General features: G+C 41.4%; 1 protein-coding gene across 1 annotated transcript in view; it reads left to right on the top strand.

The window, feature by feature from the left end:
- The window catches only part of hk2 (hexokinase 2), a 59,530-nt gene that overhangs the window by 20,019 nt on the left and 16,520 nt on the right, over nt 1-22,991 (top strand). The window contains exons 3-7 of the mRNA XM_024001704.3: nt 9,862-10,010; nt 10,745-10,864; nt 10,996-11,091; nt 13,133-13,232; nt 15,966-16,149. Of these exons, the coding sequence (XP_023857472.1) occupies nt 9,862-10,010; nt 10,745-10,864; nt 10,996-11,091; nt 13,133-13,232; nt 15,966-16,149 (649 nt within the window). The remainder of the gene's footprint in view (nt 1-9,861; nt 10,011-10,744; nt 10,865-10,995; nt 11,092-13,132; nt 13,233-15,965; nt 16,150-22,991) is intronic.

Below are 22,991 nucleotides of genomic sequence, written 5' to 3'. Positions count from 1 at the left end.
GCCCAGCCTGTTGACTCGGGTCATTATTGGCACATTAAACCCCAACCTAGCAGATAAGTGTCTATCCAACTGAACCACTTATCTCTCTCTCTTTCTCTCTTTCTCTCTTTCTCCCTCTCCCTCTCCCTCTCCCTCTCCCTCTGCCTCTGCCTCTGCCCCACTGTCTTTGTTCTCAAGTCATGGTTTTATTTTCTATCTAAAGGAATGTTCCTTAAGTTAAGACTGACCTTTTGATCAAGTATTCCTCAGTTTGAAAATGACATTCAAATTAAAAGGGCATTGAAATGTTAGGCTAGTCACTTAACGAATGTGACAGGATTCAAAACATATAGATTTTATACTTTTTTATTGAGTTGAATAAAACCTCTGGGTGTGATAATTAACATTGTGTTTGTCTGGTTGTTATGCATTAAAGAGGAATGTCAGTCCATTGAAAGATTCACCACTTTATCTCATGAAACTGTTATAGATGATACACAGGATTAAACATGATTTTTTTTGCATTGTTATTTCAGAATGTATAATGTAGCTGCAGTACATTTGAGTAATTTAGCAGACGCTCTTATCCTAAGCAACGTACAGTTAGTGCATTCATCTTAAGATAGCTACACGTCATAGTAAGTACATTTCTCCTCAAAGTAGTTATCAGCAAAGTCAGAGCTAGTAAGGGGGGGTAAAACATCAAGTGTGAGTGTTGGTTCACGAAAGGCATTTTATTTATTTTCTAGAAATGTTTTGTGGAGAGGCAAGGGGAATAATGGTGGAATGAGTGTTTTCACAGTAATACTTATCCGCCAGTGTTGTGATTGGCTACGATATTTGCCTATTGATTTTCTCCCGCCGGCTTCTGTTGTCAAAATGGGAAAGCTGTTCTGTTTTGACTTTGACTGTGTTGTCTAGTGGAAACCCGGTGTATGTCAATGTAGAAATCGCTTTGTCCCTTCCTGGTTGCTAAAACTCTACACTGTTCGCTCAATGGCAGTTTGTTGAAGAATACAAGCACTGAATAGTGCAGGGAGTCATTGTACCATCTAAACTGGTGGACCAAAACTGAAAGTAAAAGGCTCAATGCAAGTCTCCACTATGTTATGGGGAAGTGGGATGAGGAGATTTTGTTATGATTGCAGACTTGTGCTGTTGCAATTCGCCTAGCCCCCTAATGGGAGAAATTCTGAGAAATCTGTAGCACATTTAAAGGCCATGGGTATGTTATTGGCAATAGGTGTAAAGACCAAACACTTTTCAAAGAGGAATGTGGTGGCAAGGAGTCTACTGCTTCATGGTCAGTCCTCTCAGTGGCTATAATGAAATTCATTTTAGTCTCACCCATGATTCCCCCCCCCCCCCCACAGCTCCAATTAGTCTAGAGGAGCCAGACCTTGGGTAACGCCACAAGATCTGGGTAGGATGTTAACTACTCCCGGACTTTTAGAAATGGGGAGAGGGGGATCTCAGACAATTTCCCCCAACAAATCATGAGTTTGGGTAGGTGGGGCTTAAAATGCGGGCGGGAATTGTGCTCATGGAAAAGATTCCCCTCGTAAAGAGGTGGACCAAATGCGGACGCAGATGGCTAGCTAGGCTTAGCAGGGAAGAAAGACTGGCAGTCTGCTCTGGATGAGGTGAGGAACTTCTCCTCGTTATAATTATGGCACATAAATCATCATACCATTTCAAAATGTTAACAAACCTTCTATACTAAAAGGGTCATATTAGATGACTTCAACGTTTTACAGGTTGCATTCTGGTAGCTACCAACTTATGCTAGCTAGCTACCTAGTATTGTTAAGCCCAATTCCTCCAGCAAGCTAATAATAGCTTTAGCTTGCTTACTAGCCCTTGGTAATGTATGTTTTTGTTATAAATTAGCCAGTTAGCTAGCTCTACTACAGGCTAAACATTTCCCTTCACTGTAGTTATTCATGTTTCTGCTTGAATGCCCTGTTTACATAAACCAATCACCCATGCATTCTACTGTAGCATGCTAGCAGATACCCATAGACTTCCAGTTAGCATTGGCTCAAGAAACTACTTCTAACTTCCATCTTCCCAGACAAACACAAAAATTGTATCCAAAATCCCGAAGTATGCCTTTAATTGGACGCAAATTGAAAGGAACTAACCAAAACCAGCAGACGCATGACCCTCCATGAATTTAGTAACACCCCTGATCAAATTCAACATTTAGTAATGTAAAGAGAACCGAGCGCATGTACAAAAATCCATAAATTTTTGGGTGGAATTGAGTGAAAGTGTTTCTGTTTCCATCCTTTGTCGCCTGGTGCGGTGGAACAATTATTCAGCCTCAGTAGCATAACTCTGGATAGCTGGCGTTCTGTAAACAGTGAAAGGACATTTTCAGACTGGATCTGACATTTTGAAACATATCTAGCGTCCCACCTGGCCAACATCCGGTAAATTTGCAGAGCGCCAAATTCAAAATACGGGAATACACATAATAAGCATTCATAAAATATGCAAGTGTTATACCGTGGCTTAAAGATGAACTTCTTGTTAATCCAGCCGCTGTGTCAGATTTAAAAAATGCTTCACGGCGAAGGATACCATGCGATGATCTGAGGACAGCGGCCCGTGTAAAAAATAAAAAATAAAATAAAAAAGCATACAAACATTTACCAGCCAAGTAGAGGAGTCACTAAAGTCAGAAATAGCAATAAAATGTATCACTTACCGTCGATGTTCTTCATATGGTTGCACTCACAAGACTCCCAGTTACACAGTAAATGTTTTGTTCGATAAAGTTCCTCTATGTCCCAAAAACTCTGTTTTGTTGGCGCGTTTTGTTTAGTAATCCAATGGCTCCAAGGCTGTCACAACAGGCAGACGAATACATACTAAAAGTACCGGTGAAGTTCGTCGAAACAACATGTCAAACGATGTGTATAATTAATCCTCAGGTTGTTTGTCTTTATAATCAATAATATTTCAACCGGACAATACCGTTTTCAATAGAAAGGAAAAATAACAAACGAGCACGCAAAATCAGGTCTGCAAAGTTCCTCTGTCCTCTGACCAAAAATGGCTTTTTACTCGTTTTTCAAAATAAAAGCCTGAAACCATGTCTAAAGACTGTTGACATCTAGTGGAAGCCATAGGAACGGCAATCTGATTCCTAACCCATTGGATTCTCTATAGGCATTGAGTTGAAAACAGCCACATGAAAATAATTCCACTTCCTGGATGGATTTTTCTCAGGTTTTCGCCTGCCATATCAGTTCTGTTATACTCACAGACATTATTTTAACAGTTTTGGAGACTTTAGTGTTTTCTATCCAAATCTACCAATTATATGCATATCCTAGCTTCTGGGCCTAAGTATCAGGCAGTTTACTTTGGGCACGCTTTTCATCCGGAGGTGAAAATACTGCCCCCTACCCTAGAGGTTAAAAACTTTCTGTGCACAATATAGCAGGCCCACAATCGCCATCTTCATATTCAACATCACACTCTGGTTTGGTTCCTAACCTTCACCAACCAGGCCAGAAAGTAGTGCAGCCTCAACCCAGTAAGCGCGCACATTTTCTGACTTATGAAATTGAGTTAGGAATATGTACTGTAGAGATTGTTTGCACATGGGCAAGATGTCACCTGGATTTAAGAATAGCATTTTGATCCCTAGTCAACGTATGCCATTGGAGATCTGTAGCATCTCACCCTTGTTGACTTTGTAGAACCATTCAGTTGAGTGCATTTGTGGCACAGCTTGGGTGTGAGTGGGGGCCGGCTGACTTGGGTCTGTTGTCATCCACATTACCATGGATGTAGAGGAGTTGTCACAGCGGTGTAGTACTACTGATATTGATTACCGCATTGTTGGGAAAGAGTTGGCAAGAAAGGCATTTCACTGTACTTGTGCACGTGACAATAACTTAACTTCTTGAATGCTGCCTTCATCTTCTCTGCATCCTACAGCAGTAAAGAGAGGGGAAGAGATTACAATTTGCATGCTGTGCTGGGTGCCATGGTGATGGTAGGCATCGCCATTGCTCCTCCAGGGGCTTCTGCTGCCACTGTATAGTGAGTGGTCTGTTTTCATTCTCCTCTGTCCCCTGGTGCAGTGGAATAATTATTGTTCAGCCTCAGTAGCATGATTCTGGATAACTGGTGTTCTGTAAAACATAAAAGGATATGTAGACGGGACACTTTTCAGACTGGATCTGTCATTTTCAAATAAATCTTTCTGATTTAAACACTGCATTTGCATACTATAACACCCCCACAACCTCCATTCTCATACTCCAGTGTTTTCCTCATACTCCAGTGTTTCCCATTAGCGCTGGCTGCCGGCTAATCAGCAGGTTACTTTTTCCACTTCATATTAACTTGGCTACAGTGCATTCGGAAAGTATTCAGAACTCTTGAGTTTTTCCACATTTGTGTTACGTTACAGCTTTGTTAAAATTGATGAGAAAAAAACAACTATTTAATCAATCAACACACTACGCCATAATGACAAACAAAAACAGTTTTTGAGACAAAAAAAAAGAAGAAGATAATCAAATTTTATTGGTCACATACACATGGTTAGCAGATGTTATTGCGAGTGTAGCGAAATGCTTGTGCTTCTAAACTCAGCAAAAAAAGAAACGTCCTCACTGTTAACTGCGTTTATTTTCAGCAAACTTAACATGTGTAAATATTTGTTTGAACATAACAAGATTAAACAACTGAGACATAAACTGAATAAGTTCGACAGACATGTGACTAACAAATTGAATAATGTGTTGCTGAACAAAGGGGGGTAAAAAAAAAAAAAAAAGTCAGTGTCTGGTGTATCTGGTGTGGTCACCAGCTGCATTAAGTACTGCAGTGCATCTCATCCTCATGGACTGCACCAGATTTTTCAGTTCTTGCTGTGAGATGTTACCCCACTCTTCCACCAAGGCACCTGCAAGTTCCCGGACATTTCTGGGGGGAATGGCCCTCGCCCTCACCCTCCGATCCAACAGGTCCCAGACGTGCTCAATGGGATTGAGATCCGGGCTCTTCGCTGGCCATGGCAGAACATTGACATTCCTGTCTTGCAGGAAGTCCTGCACAGAACGAGCAGTATGGCTGGTGGCATTGTCATGCTGGGGGGTCATGTCAGGATGATCCTGAAGGAAGGGTGCCACTTGAGGGAGGAGGATGTCTTCCCTGTACCGGACAGCGTTGAGATTGCCTGCAATGACAACAAGCTCAGTCCGATGATGCTATGACACACCGCCCCAGACCATGATGGACCCTCCACCTCCAAATTGATCCCGCTCCAGAGTACAGGCCTCGGTGTAACGCTCATTCKTTCGACGATAAACGCGAATCCGACCATCACCCCTGGTGAGACAAAACTGCGACTCCTCAGTGAAGAGCACTTTTTGCCAATCCTGTCTGGTCTAGCGATGGTGAGTTTGTGCCCATAGGCAACATTGTTGCCGGTGATGTCTGGTGGGGACCTGCCTTACACAAGACCTACAAGCCCCCAGTCCAGCCTCTCAGCCTGTTGCGGACAGTCTGAGCACTGTCCGTGTAACTTGGGCAGTTGTTGTTGCCATCCTGTACCTGTCCCACAGGTGTGATATTCGGATGTACCGATCCTGTGCAGGTGTTGTGACACGTGGTCTGCAACTGCGAGGACATCTGCAGTCCTCATGCCTCCTTGCAGCATGCCTAAGCATGTCGTTCACGCGGATGAGCAGGGACCCTGGGTATCTTTCATTTGGTGTATTTCAAAGTCCGTAGAAAGTCCTCTTTAGTGTCCTCTAAGTTTTCATAACTGTGGCCTTAATTGCCTACCGTCTGTAGTAGAGGTCGACCGATTAATCGGAATGGCTGATTATATTCCAATCCACGAGGAGACTGCGTGGCAGGCTGACCACCTGTTACGCGAGTGCAGACAGCGAGGAGCCATGGTTAGTTGCTAGCTAGCATTAAACCTATCTTATGAAAAACAATCAATCTTAACATAATCACTAGTTATCTACACATGGTTGACGATATTACCAGTTTAACTAGCTTGTCCTGCATTGCATATAATCAATGCGGTGCCTGAAATTGTCACTTCTCTTGCGTTCAGTGTAAGCAGAGTCAGGGTATATGCAGCGGTTTGGGCCGCCTGGCTCGTTGCAAACTGTGTGAGAACCATTTCTTCCTAACAAAGACTGCTTTTTTTACATGGCACATATTGCACTTTTATTTTCTTCTCCAACACTGTGTTTTTGCATTATTTAAACCAAATTGAACAGGTTTCATTATTTGAGACTAAATTGATTTTATTTATGTATTATATTAAGTTAAAATAAGTGTTCATTGTTCATTCAGTATTGTTGAAATTGTCATTATATAGATAGCTAGATCTATCTAAATCGGCCGATTTAATCGGTACCGGCTTTTTTTTGGTCCTCCAATAATCGGTATCGTCGTTAAAAAATCATAATCCGTCAGCCTCTAGTCTATAAGCTGTTAGTGTCTTAATGACCGGTACACAGGTGCATGTTCATGAATGGTTCATTGAACAAGCATGGGAAACAGTGTTTAAACCCTTTAAAATGAAGATCTGTGAAGCTATTTGGATTTTTACAAATTATCTTTGAAAGGTCGGGTCCTGAAAAAGGGACCTTTCTTTTTTTGCTGATTTTATCTATCTCACTCACTACCGGTCAAGATTTTTTAGAACACATACTCATTCAAGGGTTTTTCTTAGTAAAAATGTATTTTTCTACATTGTAGAATAATAGTGTAGACATCAAAACAATGTAATAGCACATGGAGTCATGTAGTTACCAAAGTGTTAAACAAATCAAAATATATTTGAGATTCTTAATGCTGGTGAGTTATCCAGAACTTATTTCTGGCTGTATGTAATAAAACAAACGTTCTGTGCTAATAATGTAAGAAATGACACACACACACACACACAAGCAAAATACTGTATGGTTGCTTAGGAGCTAGAAGCAGAGCTGCCATGTCTGTCTGCGCCATCTTACTTCATTATTCAATAATTTCGCTGTGAATTTCGGATGTAATCAAGGCATTCGAATGTACCAGAGGCCGGCTACTCTATGCAATTGTGGAAAACACTGATATTCAGTATAACACTCTGGTCCACAGCCAGTCTGGGGAGCAGAGGTTATAGCATGACATAACCAGGTAACTAGAACAGCATGTACAGGCCCATACTGTTCCTAAACTCTCATCCAGTCTGAGGAGCATACACAACGTACAACAGCCAGTTATTACCCAGAGGTTATAACATGACACAGCCAATTATTACTGAAACGCTCACCTCTAGGGCCTCCAGGGTGTTGGTGTCGAGCTGACACGCCTACTGCACCACATCATGAAACGTCCCCTCTGTGGGTTCCTGCAGTGTTGAGCGTTATGCCTTCACCCCCTAGAAAACGCCAGCAGAGCGAACCTGGGAAACAGTCAGGGGTCTGGGGTTAGATATGACCACACCAAATGGGTGTAGTAGTATGTACATATTGAACCTGTTTGCAACATCACTGGTCTGCTTTGCCATTTGATTCATTGCTCCTTTTTGGTCAGATTGTTGTAGAAGAGAAAGTGATCTCAATGACTTACCCATTTTAAATAAAGGCACAAAAATGATCACCTTCCGTGAAACGTGAAGTAACTGTCTGTAATTTTCCACTTTGAAACAATTGACTAACATAATTAGAAATAATTTATTCTACGACCTCCTATATCCGTGCCCCAACATTTTATCTGCCTAATCATATAGTTACATATAGAATCCCTATTAATTGAATAGGCTCTCTGGGCCTAGTCGTAAAGATTTGTCATTTAACTTTAAAAAATATATTACCTTTTTTATTGTGGCATAAACACAACTAGCCATGATGTTTTTCATCAGATTTGTCAATCACTTCAAAGGGCTCCTTTACTAGGCTACCCGTGCACGTTCATCCACTCGCAGTCCCCAGTGCTTGACTTGGACAGGAGCTCACCTGACCTGACAACCGACACTTAAAATGTTTCTGCTGCTTGAGCGCTTGTTCTTCTTATAGAATATTAGCTGAAAAGTACCAGCACCTATTTCAGTCCAAGTCCAGCACTGCTCCAAACAGTGTTGAATAGAAAGAGCCGTTTGTTACACACAACACCACAAAGTGTAGACTAGAATTTATGCGTCACCTGTTGTCCGCGAGCGTCTCGGTGTCAGCCACTCATCTCTGCCATGGCCAAATTTGTTGTAATCTAATCCTATTGCATTTGAGTGTAGGCTATACCACCAGTGTAAGTCCAGTCACAAATGTTTAATGCCTCTGACATGCGATAATGATACAAAATGCTGTAGTAGCCTACAGTTTTCTTGACATTTTGTTTTAATTATTGTGACGGGCTCATGTTTTACTGGTACGGTGTACTCCACTATTTATTTTGCCGGGACGCCATACCGCTTTACTTTCACCCCTGGAGGGAGGGATTAGTTTACCTGACTGTGTTGTGATGCAGCTGGTCCCAGATGAGAGGCCAGCTTAGTCTTCAGCTCCGCCAGACACGGAGCCATAGTGCCAGACACATCCAACTGTGCCCCAAACACATGCTTGCTACCTTGGGGGAGAGGGAAGAGCCAGAGACTAGGGTTACTTAAACCTTCAATGGGGCATTCAAAGATATTTAGCTATTTTGGTACCATAGAATTAGAATGAATAGAACAGACATTACATTTCAAAGCCGATGTCTGGTGAGGGCTCTTGGGACTCGTATTTGGCTAGTATTGTTGAGAGGGAGGGAGAGAGAGAGAAACACCAGCAGCCATTGCAGCCTCGTTTGTTTGTTTTTACCACTGCAGGGGTCTCTTGAGTCAGGTACTGTTTTAACACCTACTGTACCTAGAACTGAGAGGGGGTCACTTTTTTAAATGTATTTATAGGTGTTAAGTGTTGCATAGGTGTTTTTTGCTAAACCACCTGTGCAACTACTTGTTGAACATGGATTGTTTTCATAAGCCTTTCTGTAGACATTCCTTATCATTTCACTGTATTCCCTTCCCTGCTGTGTGTAAACCTTTCTGATGATGGCATGCTGTTAGACAGGGGACATGCAGGGGAACTTTGATCGGCTCCAGACAGTGTCATCTCAAGCAGGCTCTCTGGCTTGTCAGGCTGGTGGGCAACCAGGGGCTGGAGCGGAGGCAAGAAAGCAGGGTTAGCCTCATCTTCACCCCACCTACTTTGTTCTAAATGTCTGTATCTGATATCACAAATTGAAAATTATACAAAACTGTAAATGCTAGATAACCGTGGCACTGGTTTGTTTCAAATACTACTAGTGTTAAAACGACTCTTCACAAAATAGTAATTAAATGCAGTCATTAAGAACAACCTGTTATGTCCATCTTGCGAGCTACTAGTTCCTCTGTTGTTGTTAAGAGGATGTTTACGGTAAGGCAATAAGCAGAAAAAGCAGCGATGTCAGAAAGCCGGTATTTCTAAAATTGTAAGTCATCTGGCTCGAGAGACTTGGCTTCAATCACATTCTTGCTGCTTGCGGTCATATCTGTTTGCAGCTATGTAGCTTTGATAGGCTGTGTTAGTGACACACACGCTTTTTATAAAAGAGCCCTATTTCATTAAAAATACCATTAGGGCTAGTTGTGGTACAGGCTATTTGGAAGACTTGTAGTATATTTAACTAGACAAACACCACATTCCCACTTAAGTCTTTAGTAGCATATATTTGTATTCTTTACCATCTCTATTGCAATTACCACTGTGTGGTGTGAGTTAACTTTTTTTTTTATATTGCTTTACAGCAAGTTGTGAAAAAGACATGTTTCTGAAGACATGTTTCTTCAGTGTTTTTTTTGTTTTTTTTCTCATTTTTTTTCTCCACCAGAAAAGGGAGACTTCCTGGCTCTAGATCTGGGTGGGACCAACTTCCGGGTCCTGCTGGTGAAAGTGTCTGACAATGGGAAGCAGAAGGTGGAGATGGAGAACCAGATCTATGCCATTCCTGAGGAGCTGATGAGGGGCAGCGGCTCAGAGGTGAGTGGGGGGAGTGGAGTGGACCATGTCCCTGACAAAAAATGTTCTCGATTGGTCAACATTTTAAACTGTTTTTTCCATTCAATTTTTTAAATAAAATCAACTACAGTACCAGTCAAAAGTTTGGACACCTCTACTCATTCATTTTTATACAAAAGATAGCCCTATTTGGTAAAAGACTAAGTCTATATTATGGCAAGAACAGTTCAAAGATGCGAAAATAAATGCAAGTCTATCATTACTTTAAGACATGACCCAATTGAGATGGTTTGGGATGAGTTGGACTGCAGAGTGAAGGAAAAGCAGCAATAAGCGCTCAGTATATGTGCAAACTCCTTCAAGACTGTTGGAAAATAAATCCAGGTGAAGCTGGTTGAGAGAATGCAAGGGTCCTCATTCAACATTGACTGGAGTGTTTCAAACAGAAGACTCTCTACCAGAAAATACATAATCTAAGACAATTGATAGTTGGTATTCAGCATTGATAAAAGTAGGCCTTTATTTACTTTTGAAGAACTACTAAAATAGTGATTTTTGTCAGCGCATAGACAGCAGCTCTATAGAGATGAGTTGACTTGGAATGAAATGTCATCAAATAAAACAAATGTAATAAACACAACAGAATAATATTGGGGTTGGAAAAATAACCAATCAATGAGCTGAAGGGTTTTCTAGCACATTGACCAGTTTGCTGCTGTATGTTAACACAGAACACCCCTCTGTTTCTCCCTAAGCTCTTCGACCACATTGCTGAGTGTCTAGCTAACTTCCTGGAAAAGCTGGGAATAAAGAATCAGAAGCTTCCTCTGGGCTTTACCTTCTCCTTCCCCTGCCAGCAGACCAAACTGGATGAGGTGAGGAATAAGAAGGGTGACCACTTGAAGACCGCATTGGAAAGTTAAAGGGAAAAAAGTCACTGATTTCAGAATGCTCCAGAAGTTTTCATTGCCTGTGTGTGTGGCCATTTGTGTGCGTCTTCATGCAGAGTATTCTGGTGTCATGGACCAAGGGCTTCAAGTCACACGGGGTGGAAGGGAGAGACGTGGTCAGCCTTCTGAGGAAAGCCATCAAAAAGAGAGGGGTGAGTCAATAGAAAGTTAATAGGCCATGGTTATGCACTGAGTAGCCATTGCAGTAGCAGCACTCTGTGCCTACTAACTTGCCACATCATGTTTCTTCTAGGAGCTTTCCAGATGGTGTGTGCTACACAAATCATTTGACCCACCCACTAAGGTTAAGCGGAAAGTATCGCATGAAGGCGTCAGACCAGCACTATTATGGCTAACTGAAACAGTGTTTATTCAAGTTTAGAAAGATACCATCGCACTCAACCCACTTGGGGATTTAGAAGTTATTCATTGGTGACTAAAACCGGTCCCAATAAGAGATGCACGCACACAAATGTATAATAAATCCAATAAATTATATAGATTTTTATAACACAATAGGCAAATAACCCATTGTTCTTCTGTGTGATTAAAAAAATTATATATTTAATAACAACAGGCAGGGGAACCACATTACACTCAGAACTTGAGTTTGTCTGTTCCCATGCTTGCTGTTTTCACAAAGAAAAATCCATAAATGTTTTTACCCATTTCTGTATGCGACCATTAAGTTTAACTTTTCATATTGAACTTTACAGTAGTTCTCCTGAGGGTGTATTCAAAACAAGTAGTGGTAGCCCGCTTTATTGATGTAATCTGTTTTGTGTGCCTCACAATAAACCACAGTGGGAGCTTACAATACAACACTCATTCTTTATAATGTTTATTTGGATGTGCATAACTTTTCTTTTTTTCCTTGTATACAAAAGTCTGGATGTGTGAAAAAAGCTGTTGTTCAGAGCCAGTCTGCTTAGTCATACATGAAGGGGCATTAAATGGGCTGGTCTCAAGTATCCTTGGTAAACACTCAATACTGTAAGGAAATTGTGGGAATTGTGTGTGTGTGTGGGGGGTGGGGGGGTGTGTGTGTGATGGGAATGTACATTTACAGTAACATTTTGGAGAATATTATGGAAATGTACATGAAAAATTATGGGAATGCACCTGGAGTGTATAGAGGGCTGTTTGAGGCCCTAGAGATGCAGAGAGTGCTATTTGTCAGCAAAGCTATTCAGTATACATTTCTGTTTATTTGTTGTTTCTCTGATGAACTAGTCGCTTGCTGAATGCAGGGCATGCACCGTTCACATGTCTTGCTTAGTCTACACTATGCTTGGCGGGAAAAATAGGATTGGCGTGTTTTCTTGTGCTTTGCTCTTGTCCTGACCGCTGCCCTGATCTATAGTGGAATTACTGTGTTTTCGTCCTTCCAAGAAAAGCACCAAATTATATTTGAATAGGTCATCATTATATTGTGTACTGTCAGCCATGGATTCCGAAACTAACACAAGTTGTTGCATTCTTAAGCGATATTTGCTGAAACACAGCTGCTTTCCCAGCATGTAGCAGAAGGACCAGCTCTGTTAGAGACCTCTGGGCTGAACTAGCTAGCTGCTCACTCTCAAATGCAACCCAGAGGTTCACATTTTGTTGCTTTGACAACATGTTGTGCCACCGATTTCATTTAGATTTCAGTGTCAATTCAGGGCAGAGGCTTGTTTTCCCCTGCTCTGCAAGGGCTATGGAACGTTAATGCTGCTTTGTGACGGTGTTGTTGGTATTAGAGAGTCGCTGATTCGCGCCCAGTGCTGGACAGGGTCCGGACCTATTCTGTTGCACTTGTAACTTTTCTTCATTAATGTATGAAGCGAAACTCTTGAGAGATACCTTTTTGTTAAGTAAATCAAGTGTTTAAATGAGGTGGAAGGGAGACTAGGAAGCCCCCCCCAAAATATAAAACAGATTATATTGGCTGCTTATAACATCGGAGTAGGACTGCTGATTTTTAGGATCAGTTTAGCCTTTTAGATCATAATGAATAAGATGACATGGACAGAAGGGACCTGATCCTAGAACAGCACTACTACTCTGAGACGCTTTCTGAATACGGGCCCTGATCACACCCTGCATCTTGACTTGTTTCTCATAGGAGTTGCATCATGCGTAATGGTTTGTCACCGCCGGCTGGCCAAGGAAGTCACTTGTTAATTACGACATGTTTCTATCTTTCCTAAGGACTTTGACATTGACATTGTGGCCGTAATCAACGACACTGTGGGCACAATGATGACTTGTGGATACGACGACCATCACTGTGAAATAGGCCTCATTGTCGGTGAGTCCCTCTCCATCCTAACACATATGGGGATTAGTTGGATTTTCTACGGATTGCATTTCATCATGAATGCATTCCGTACACAATCAATAGGACTGACTTCCAATGTTCTGGCTCCCGATTTCCTCACCATAGAATTACATCTAGAACACTGAATTATTATAGGATCTCTTGGTGCTCACTTTCACAATGTTTTGATGTTTATGAAAATGTATTTGCTGAGAGGCCTCCATTGTGTGAATACAGTCCATACATGCACTCTCCTCCATATGTATTTGGACAGTGAAGCACATTTATTTATTTATTTTTCTTCAGAATTTTGGGTTTCAGATCAAATATTTCATGAGGCAACAGTATATAATGTGGATGGATTATCTTGGCAAAGGAGAAATGCTCACTAACAGGGATGTAAACCCTTTCATTTGAGGGTATTTTCATACATATGTTTTACTGTTTAGAAATGAAAGTCCTCTGTCGCTCAGTTAGTAGCACATGACTCTTGCGATGCCAGGATAGTGGGTTTGAGTTATGCGACCCCCCCCCCCCCCCCCATACGTAAAAAATGTATGCACGCATGACTGTAAGTCGCTTCTGTGAAATGGCTATTATATTATTTATATATCCAGTCGCCCCCATGTGAAGTATTTGGACAAATTCACTTTTACAGTATTAATGCACGAAATGACTACATAAAGCTTGTGACTCTACAAACTCGTTGGGTGCATTTGCAGTTTGTTTTTGTTGTGTTTTGTGTTTTTCCTAATAGTAACTGAATGGCGACTGGAGTAATTGTCTGTCTTTCTAAATGAGTAGATAAGATGTTTCTAAACACGTCTAAATGAATCCTGATAATGCCATGATTAGGAAAATCATGAATAATGATGAGGAAGGAGGGTAGAGGCTACAACAAAACATGCTAACCTCTTACCATTACACATAACAGGGGAGGTTAGCATTTCGGGGGGGGGGGGGGGGGGGGGTTATAATCATGGTAGCATCCATATGAATGTAGGTGTGTTCAGAAACATCTTCTATTCTTACAATAAAAGTTACTCCAAAATGACACAATTCATTATTGACTTCCTATTGGGCAAAACACCCGAAACACAACCAAAACAAACAGCAAAAGCATCCAATGAGTTTGTAGTCTCATAAGCTTGATGTTGTCATTGCATGCTAGGAATATGGGACCAAATATTAAACTTTTGACTACATTAATACACTAAAGTGACTTCTTCACATGGGGGATTAGATAAAGTGCTTTCATTTCTAAACAGTAAAGCATACACTGAACAGAAATATAAATGCAACAATTTCACATTTTACTGAGTTACAGTTCATAGAAGGAAATCAGTCCAATTTAAAATGGATTCATTAAACCCTAATCTATGGATTTCGCATGACTGGGATTACAGATATGCATCTGTCGATTACAGATGCCTTAAAAAAAGTAGAGGTGCGGATCAGAGTGACCATCATTTGCCTCATGCAGTGCGGGATCTCTTTCACATAGAGTTGATCAGGCTGTTGATTGTGGCCTGTGGAATGTTGTCCCACTCCTCTTCAATGGCTGTGCGAAGTAGCTGGATATTGGCGGGAACGTCGATCTAGAGCATCCAAACGTTCAATGGGTGACATCTAGTGAGTGTGCAGGCCATGGATGACCTGGGCCATATTCAGCTTCCATGAATTGTGTGCAGATCCTTGCAACATGGGGCCATGCATTATCATGCTGAAACATGAGGTAAATGCAGCGGTTGAATGACATGACAATGGGCCTCAGGATCTTGTCACAGTATCTCTGTGCATTAAAATTGTCATAGATAAAATGCAATTGTGTTCATTGTCCATAGCTTAACCCTGCCCATACCATGACCCCACCACCAACACAACGATGACATCCGCAAACCGCTCGCCCACGACATACATGTGGTCTGTGGTTGAGGCCGGTTGTATATAACGCCAAATTCTCAAAAATGTTTTACACAGCTTCTGGTAGAAACATTAACATTAAAATCTCTGGTAACAGCTCTGATGGAAATTCCAGCAGTCAGCATGCCAATTGCACGGTCCCTCAAAACATCTGTGTCATTGTGTTGCTTGGCAAAACTACACATTTTAGAGTGGCCTTTCATTGTTCCAAGCACAAGGTGCGGCTTTAATGATTATGCTGTTTAGATCATGCTGTTTAATCAGCTTCTTGATATGCCACACCTGTCAGGTGGATGGATTATCTTGGCAAAGGAGAAATGCTCTCTGACAAGGATGTAACCAAATTTGTCCACACAATTTGAGAGAGATACGTTTTTTGTGTGTATGGAACATTTCTGAGATCTTTTATTTAATCTCATGAAACCAACACTTAACATGTTGCATTTATATTGTTGTATATGTATGAAAGTACCCTCACATAAAAGCTGACATTCTGTACTTTCGCCTCATATGAAACAAAATGTCCACTGTTCAAATACATATGGAGGGGAGTATAATCAGTATGTAAATAATACACCTACTGTGGGTTTATTGCGACATGTTCAATTGTGCTTTTGGTGTAAGAAAGGCTTAGCGTTGAAACCTCTGTACAAATCTAAACCTTAATTAGATTTTGAAGCGTGATTGTTGATGAGTCAATATCCACATATGCGCTCCAGAGGTTAATTTTCTTTGTCATCAGATTAGTCAGTCCTTATGTCCCTGTTGCCAACAGTATGTTGTCTGTCGCTGCCCCCCTAGGTACCGGCACTAACGCCTGCTACATGGAGGAGATGCGTCACCTGGAGCTGGTGGAGGGGGACGAGGGGAGGATGTGTGTCAACATGGAGTGGGGGGCGTTCGGTGACGACGGCGCTATGGATGACCTCCGTACAGACTTCGACCGGGAGATCGACGCCGGCTCCCTCAACCCCGGCAAACAGCTGTGAGTGAGAGGGCAGATGCATGGCCCGCCCTCTACTTCTACTATACTGTCTATTACGCTAGTCCTCTTTGTCTATTGCCCAATGCCACCTGGAAAAGATATCAACCTCCAGCTGCCATGTAGGTCCGGCTTGTTGTTGAAACTGTAATTTTGACCTTGTTAACTCTTTGGACCCCGGTAGAATTCTAGAATAATGCTGTAGATTACTGAGGATTTTCAACTAATTTTCTCACATTTCAAACAGACATAGCTCAAAAACAAAAAAGAAATGACAAGTTACCTCATCTTTAGTATGATACCACATTCATTTCAATAGGAATAACACAAATTTTGTCTCCCATTGTGTACAGACACTCACTATAAAAAAAACTAACATTCAACACAACAAGGAACTTGAGTATTTAAATTGTAGTAAATTTGACCAAATGTACAAACTATAATATATTATACTTAGAAATATTATTTACGTATACATATTCAAAAATGTATCAAAAAGTTGACCGGCGGACACTATTCAGAAATGATTTCAAAACCCACTCTCCCACTCTTTGCCCTGCGTCCACTCCGGATGCACACCACACACCCTCTCCTGCGCCCTCTCATAATTTTGTCCTGCTTTCAAATTATGAGTTACAACTCGGTCCACACCCCCTGGTGCCACACTCTTGGCTCTTCGCTTCCTGCCGCTGTATCCATCACAAAGCCAATGTGCAATTTGCATTTTGAATGCCTTCAGGGACAAGTGCCTGCAGTTTCTGCGAAGGGGTCTTTGCAGGGTCCCCACACAATGTAAGCATTAATAATAGAAATTTTGAGCATCCCTCAACACATACTTCCACCATTTTCCTGCCTGTCCGTCCAACATTCTAGTAGCTCCTGAGCTGGTTGATGTTTTATTTTTTTATTTCACCTTTTATTTAACCAGGTAGGCCAGTTGAGAACAAGTTCTCATTTACAACTGTGACCTGGCCAAGATGAAGCAAAGCAGTGTGAAACAAACATCAGTTACACATGGGATAAACAAACGTACAGTCAATGACACAATAGAAAAATCTATATACAGTGTGTGCAAATGTAGTAAGATTAGGGAGGTAAGGCAATAAATAGGCCATAGTGGTGAAATAATTACAATTTAGCAATTAAACACTGGAGTGATAGATGTGCAGAAGATTAATGTGCAAGTAGAGATACTGGGGTGCAAAGGAGCAAAAAAACAAAAAACAATATGGGGATGAGGTAGTAGGGGTGGGCTTTGTACCGGTGCAATGATCGGTAAGCTGCTCTGACAGCTGATGCTTAACGTTAGAGAGGGAGATATGACTCCAGCTTTAGTGATTTATTTATTTAAAAAATATATATATTTTTTGCAATTTGTTCCAGTCATTGGCAGCAGAGAACTGGAAGGAAAGGTGGCCAATGGAGGAGTTAGCTTTGGGGATGACCAGTGAAATAGACCTGCTGGAGCGTGTGCTACGGGTGGGTGCTACTATGGTGACCAGTGAGCTAAGGCGGGGCTTTACCTAGCAAAGACTTATAGATGACCTGGAGCCAGTGGGTTTGGCGATGAATATGAAGCGAGGGCCAGCCAACAAGAGCATACAGGTCGCAGTGGTGGGTAGTATATGGGGCTTTGGTGACAAAACGGATGGCACTGTGATAGACTACATGCAATTTCCTGAGTGGAGTGTTGGAGGCTATTTTGTAAATGACATTGCCGAAGTCAAGGATCGGTAGGATAGTCCGTTTTATGAGGGTATGTTTGGCAGCATGAGTGAAGAATGTTTTGTTGCGAAATAAGAAGCCGATTTTGGATTGGGAATGCTTAATGTGAGTCTGGAAAGAGAGTTTACAGTCTAACCAGACACCTAGGTATTTGTAGATGTCCACATATTCTAAGTCAGAACCGTCCAGAGTAGTGATTCTAGACAGGGGGCGGGTGCGGGCAGCGATTAGTTGAAGAGCATGCATTTAGTTTTGCATGCATTGAAGAGAAGTTGGAGGCCACGGAAGGAGTGTTGTATATGGCATTGAAGCTCGTCTGGAGGTTTGTTAACACTGTCCACAGAAGGACCAGAAGTGGAGGTCCACCGACTAATCGGCAGGGCCTTTTAAAAAAAGAATTAGGGCCGATTTCAAGTTTTCATAACAATCGCCATTTTTGGACGCCGATTATGGCCGATTGCATTCCACGAGGAAACTGCGTGGCAGGCTGACCACCTGTTACGCGAGTGCAGCAAGGAGCCACGGTAAGTTGCTAGCTAGCATTAAACTTATAAAAATAAAAATAAATCGTCACATAATCACTAGTTAACTACACATGGTTGATGATATTACTAGTTTAACTAGCTTGTCCTGCGTTCCATATAATCAATGTGGTGCCTGTTAATTTATCATCGAATCACAACCAACTTCACCAAACGGGGGATGATTTAACAACAGCGCATTCGCGATAAAAGCACAATCGTTGCACGGATGTACCCAACCATCAACATCAATTCCTTTCTTAAAATCAATACACAGAAGTATATTTTTGAACCTGCATATTTTGTTAAAAGAAATTCATGTTAGCAGGCAATATTAACTAGGGAAATTGTCCCTTCTCTTGCGTTCATTGCATGCAGAGTCAGGGTATGTGCAACAGTTTGGGCCGCCTGGCTCGTTGCGAACTAATTTGCCAGAATTTTACATAATTATGACATAACATTGAAGGTTGTGCAATGTAACAGCAATATTTAGACTTGGTTGCCACCTGTTCGATAAAATACGTAACGGTTCCGTATTTCACTGAAAGAATAAACGTTTTGTTTTCGAAATAATAGTTTCCGGAGATGACCATATTAATGACCTAAGGCTCGTATTTCTGTGTTTATTATAATTAAGTCTGATTTGATATTTCATAGAGCAGTCTGACTGAGCGGTGGTATGCAGCAGCAGGCTCGTAAGCATTCATTCAAACTTTACTGCGTTTGCCAGCAGCTCTTAGCAATGCTTGATTTGTAGAGCTGTTTATGACTTCACGCCTATCAACTCCTGAGATTAAGCTGGCAATACTATAGTGCCTATTAGAACATCAAATAGTCAAAGGTATATGAAATACAAATGGTATAGAGAGAAATAGTCGACGTGTCATAATTCCTATAATAACTACAACTTAACTTCTTAACTGGGAATATTGAAGAACTGGGAATATTGAACCACCAGCTTTCATATGTTCTGAGCAAGGAACTTAAACGTTGCTTTTTTACATGGCACATATTGCTCTTTTACTTCTTCAACACTGTGTTTTTGCGTTATTTAAACCAAATTGAGCATGTTTCATTATTTATTTGAGACTAAATTGATTTTATTTATGTATTATATTAAGTTAAAATAAGTGTTCATTGTTCATTCAGTATTGTTGTAATTGTCATTATTACAAATATATATAAAAATCGGCCAAGTAATCGGTATCGTCTTTTTTTGGGCCTCAAATTATCGGTATCGGCATTGAAAAATCATAATTGGTCGCCCTCTAGCCAGAAGTATACAGAATGGTGTCGTCTGCGTAGAGGTGGATCAGAGAATCGCCAGCAGCAAGAGCGACATCATTGATGTATACAGAGAAAAGAGTCCGCCCGAGAATTTAAACATGTGGCACACACACAGACTGCCAGAGGTCCGGACAACATGCCGTCCGATTTGACACACTGAACTAGAGGTCGACCGATTATCATTTTTCAACACCGATACCGATTATTGGAGGACCAAAAACGCTGATACCGATTAATCTGCCGTTTTTTTTGTTTTTTAAATATATATATATATATTTGTAATAATGACAATTACAACAATACTGAATGAACACTTATTTTAACTTAATATAATACATCAATAAAATCAATTTAGCCTCAAATAAATAATGAAACATGTTCAATTTGGTTTAAATAATGCAAAAACAAAGGGTTGGAGAAGAAAGTAAAAGTGCAATATGTGCCATGTAAGAAAGCTAACGTTTAAGTTCCTTGCTCAGAACATGAGAACATATGAAAGCCTGTGGTTCCTTTTAACATGAGTCTTCAATATTCCCAGGTAAGAAGTTTTAGGTTGTAGTTATTATAGGAACTAAAGGACTATTTCTCTCTATACCATTTGTATTTCATATACCTTTGACTATTGGATGTTCTTATAGGCACTTTAGTATTGCCAGTGTAACAGTATAGCTTCCATCCCTCTCCTCGCTCCTACCTGGGCTCGAACCAGGAACACATCGACAACAGCCACCCTCGAAGCAGCGCGTTACCCATGCAGAGCAAGGGGAATAACTACTCCAAGTCTCAGAGCGAGTGACGTTTGAAATGCTATTAGCGCGCACCCCGCTAACTAGCTAGCCATTTCACATCGGTTACACCAGCCTAATCTCGGGAGTTGATAGGCTTGAAGTCATAAACAGCGCAATGCTTGAAGCATTGCGAAGAGCTGCTGGCAAAACGCACAAAAGTGCTGTTTGAATGAATGCTTACGAGCCTGCTGCTGCCTACCACCGCTCAGTCAGACTGCTCTTTCAAATCATAGACTTAGTTATAACATAATAACACACAGAAATACGAGCCTTAGGTCATTAATATGGTCGAATCCGGAAACTATCATCTCAAAAACAAAACATTTATTCTTTCAGTGAAATAAGGAACCGTTCCGTATTTTATCTTACGGGTGACATCCATAAGTCTAAATATTCCTGTTACATTGCACAACCTTCAATGTTATGTAATAATTACGTAAAATTCTGGCAAATTAGGCGGCCCAAACTGTTGCATATACACTGACTCTGCGTGCAATGAACGCAAGAGAAGTGACACAATTTCACCTGGTTAATATTGCCTGCTAACCTGGATTTCTTTTAGCTAAATATGCAGGTTTAAAAATATATACTTCTGTGTATTGATTTTAAGGCATTGATGTTTATGGTTAGGTACACGTTGGAGCAACGACAGTCCTTTTTCACGAATGCGCACTGCATCGATTATATGCAACGCAGGACACGCTAGATAAACTATCATCAACCATGTGTAGTTATAACTAGTGATTATGATTGATTGTTTTTTATAAGATAAGTTTAATGCTAGCTAGCAACTTACCTTGGCTTCTTACTGCATTCGCGTAACAGGTGGGCTCCTCGTGAGGCAGGTGGTTGGAGCGTTGGACTAGTTAACTTCTTATGGCTGAAGGGGCCGTATTGAGTAGCTTGGATGAAAGGTGCACAGAGGTGCCCAGAGTAAACGGCCTGCTCCTATGTCATAGTTGCTAATATATGCATATTATTATTAGTATTGGATAGAAAACACACTGAAGTTTCTAAAACCATTTGAATTATGTCTGTGAGTATAACAGAACTCATATGGCAGGCAAAAACCTGAGAAGTTCCACTTCCTGTTTGGATATATTCTGGGGGTGCCAGATTTTCAACCAAGCTCTCATTGAAAATACAGAGATATTGATGGGTTTTTACTTCCTACGGCTTCCACTAGATGTCAACAGTCAATAGAACTTAGTCTGATGACTCTAATGTGAAGGGAGGCCGAAGGAGACAGGAATGAGTAACCGTAAGGTTGCAAGATTGAATCCCTGAGCTGACGAGGTAAAAATCTGTCGTTTTGCCCCTGAACAAGGCAGTTAACCCACCGTTCCTAGGCCGTCATTGAAAATAAGAATGTGTTCTTAACTGACTTGCCTAGTTAAATGAAGGTGTACAACAACAAAAAAAACGCCAAAATCGGCATCCAAAATTACCGATTTCCGATTGTTATGAAAACTTGAAATCGGCCCTAATTAATCGGCCTCTACACTGAACTCTATCAGAGAAGTAGTTGGTCAACCAGGCGAGGCAGTCGTTTGAGACACCAAGGCTGTTGAGTCTGCCGATAAGAATGCGGTGATTGACAGTCGAAAGCCTTGGCCAGATCGATGAAGACGGCTGCACAGTATTGTTTTTTATCGATGGCGGTTATATCGTTTAGGACCTTGAGCGTGGCTGAGGTGCACCCATGACCAGCTCGGAAACCAGATTGCATAGCGGAGATGGTACGGTGGGATTTGAAATGGTCGGTGTTCTGTTTGTTAACTTGGCTTTCGAATACTTTAGAAAGGTAGGGTAGGATAGATATAGGTCTGTAACTGTTTGGGTCTAGAGTGTCTCCCCCTTTGAAGAAGGGGATGACCGCAGCAGCTTTCCAATCTTTAGGGATCTCAGACGATACGAAAGAGGTTGAACGGGCTAGTAATAGGGGTTGCAGCAATTGTGGCGGCAAATTTTACAAAGAGATGGTCCAGATTGTCTAGCCCAGCTGATTTGTAGGTTCCAGATTTTGCAGCTCTTTCAGAACATCAGCTATCTGGATTTGGGTGAAGGAGAAATGGGGGAGGCTTGGGCAAGTTGCTGTGGGGGGTGCAGGGCTGCTGACCGGGGTAGGGGTAGCCAGGTGGAAAGCGTAGCCAGCTGTAGAAAAATGCTTATTGAAATTCTCGATTATCGTAGATTTATCAGTGGTGACAGTGTTTCCTTGCCTCAGTGCAGTGGGCAGCTGGGAGGAGGTGTTCTTATTCTACATGGAATTCCTGGTCAACCCGGCCCATTTTTAAAAAATTTGAATCCAGGACCAGCTCTGGATCGCATGAGTACGTTCTGCCCATGTTTTGATACTGGTTTTATGGTGTCATTCCCTGAGCTGTTAGGACATAGAAAGTACACATCTCGTTTGTCCCTACAGTAGCACACTTTAAGATTATCTGCATACCGTTTCAGACTCTAACCTGTATGGAGTGTCAGGATTCACCTAGCGGTCATGATTTGGGGCTGTACAAATGTT

The sequence above is a fragment of the Salvelinus sp. IW2-2015 genome, linkage group LG15 (genome assembly GCF_002910315.2).
Source record: "Salvelinus sp. IW2-2015 linkage group LG15, ASM291031v2, whole genome shotgun sequence".
Lineage (NCBI taxonomy): Eukaryota > Metazoa > Chordata > Actinopteri > Salmoniformes > Salmonidae > Salvelinus > Salvelinus sp. IW2-2015.
This window is presented reverse-complemented; position numbering and strand designations above follow the sequence as displayed.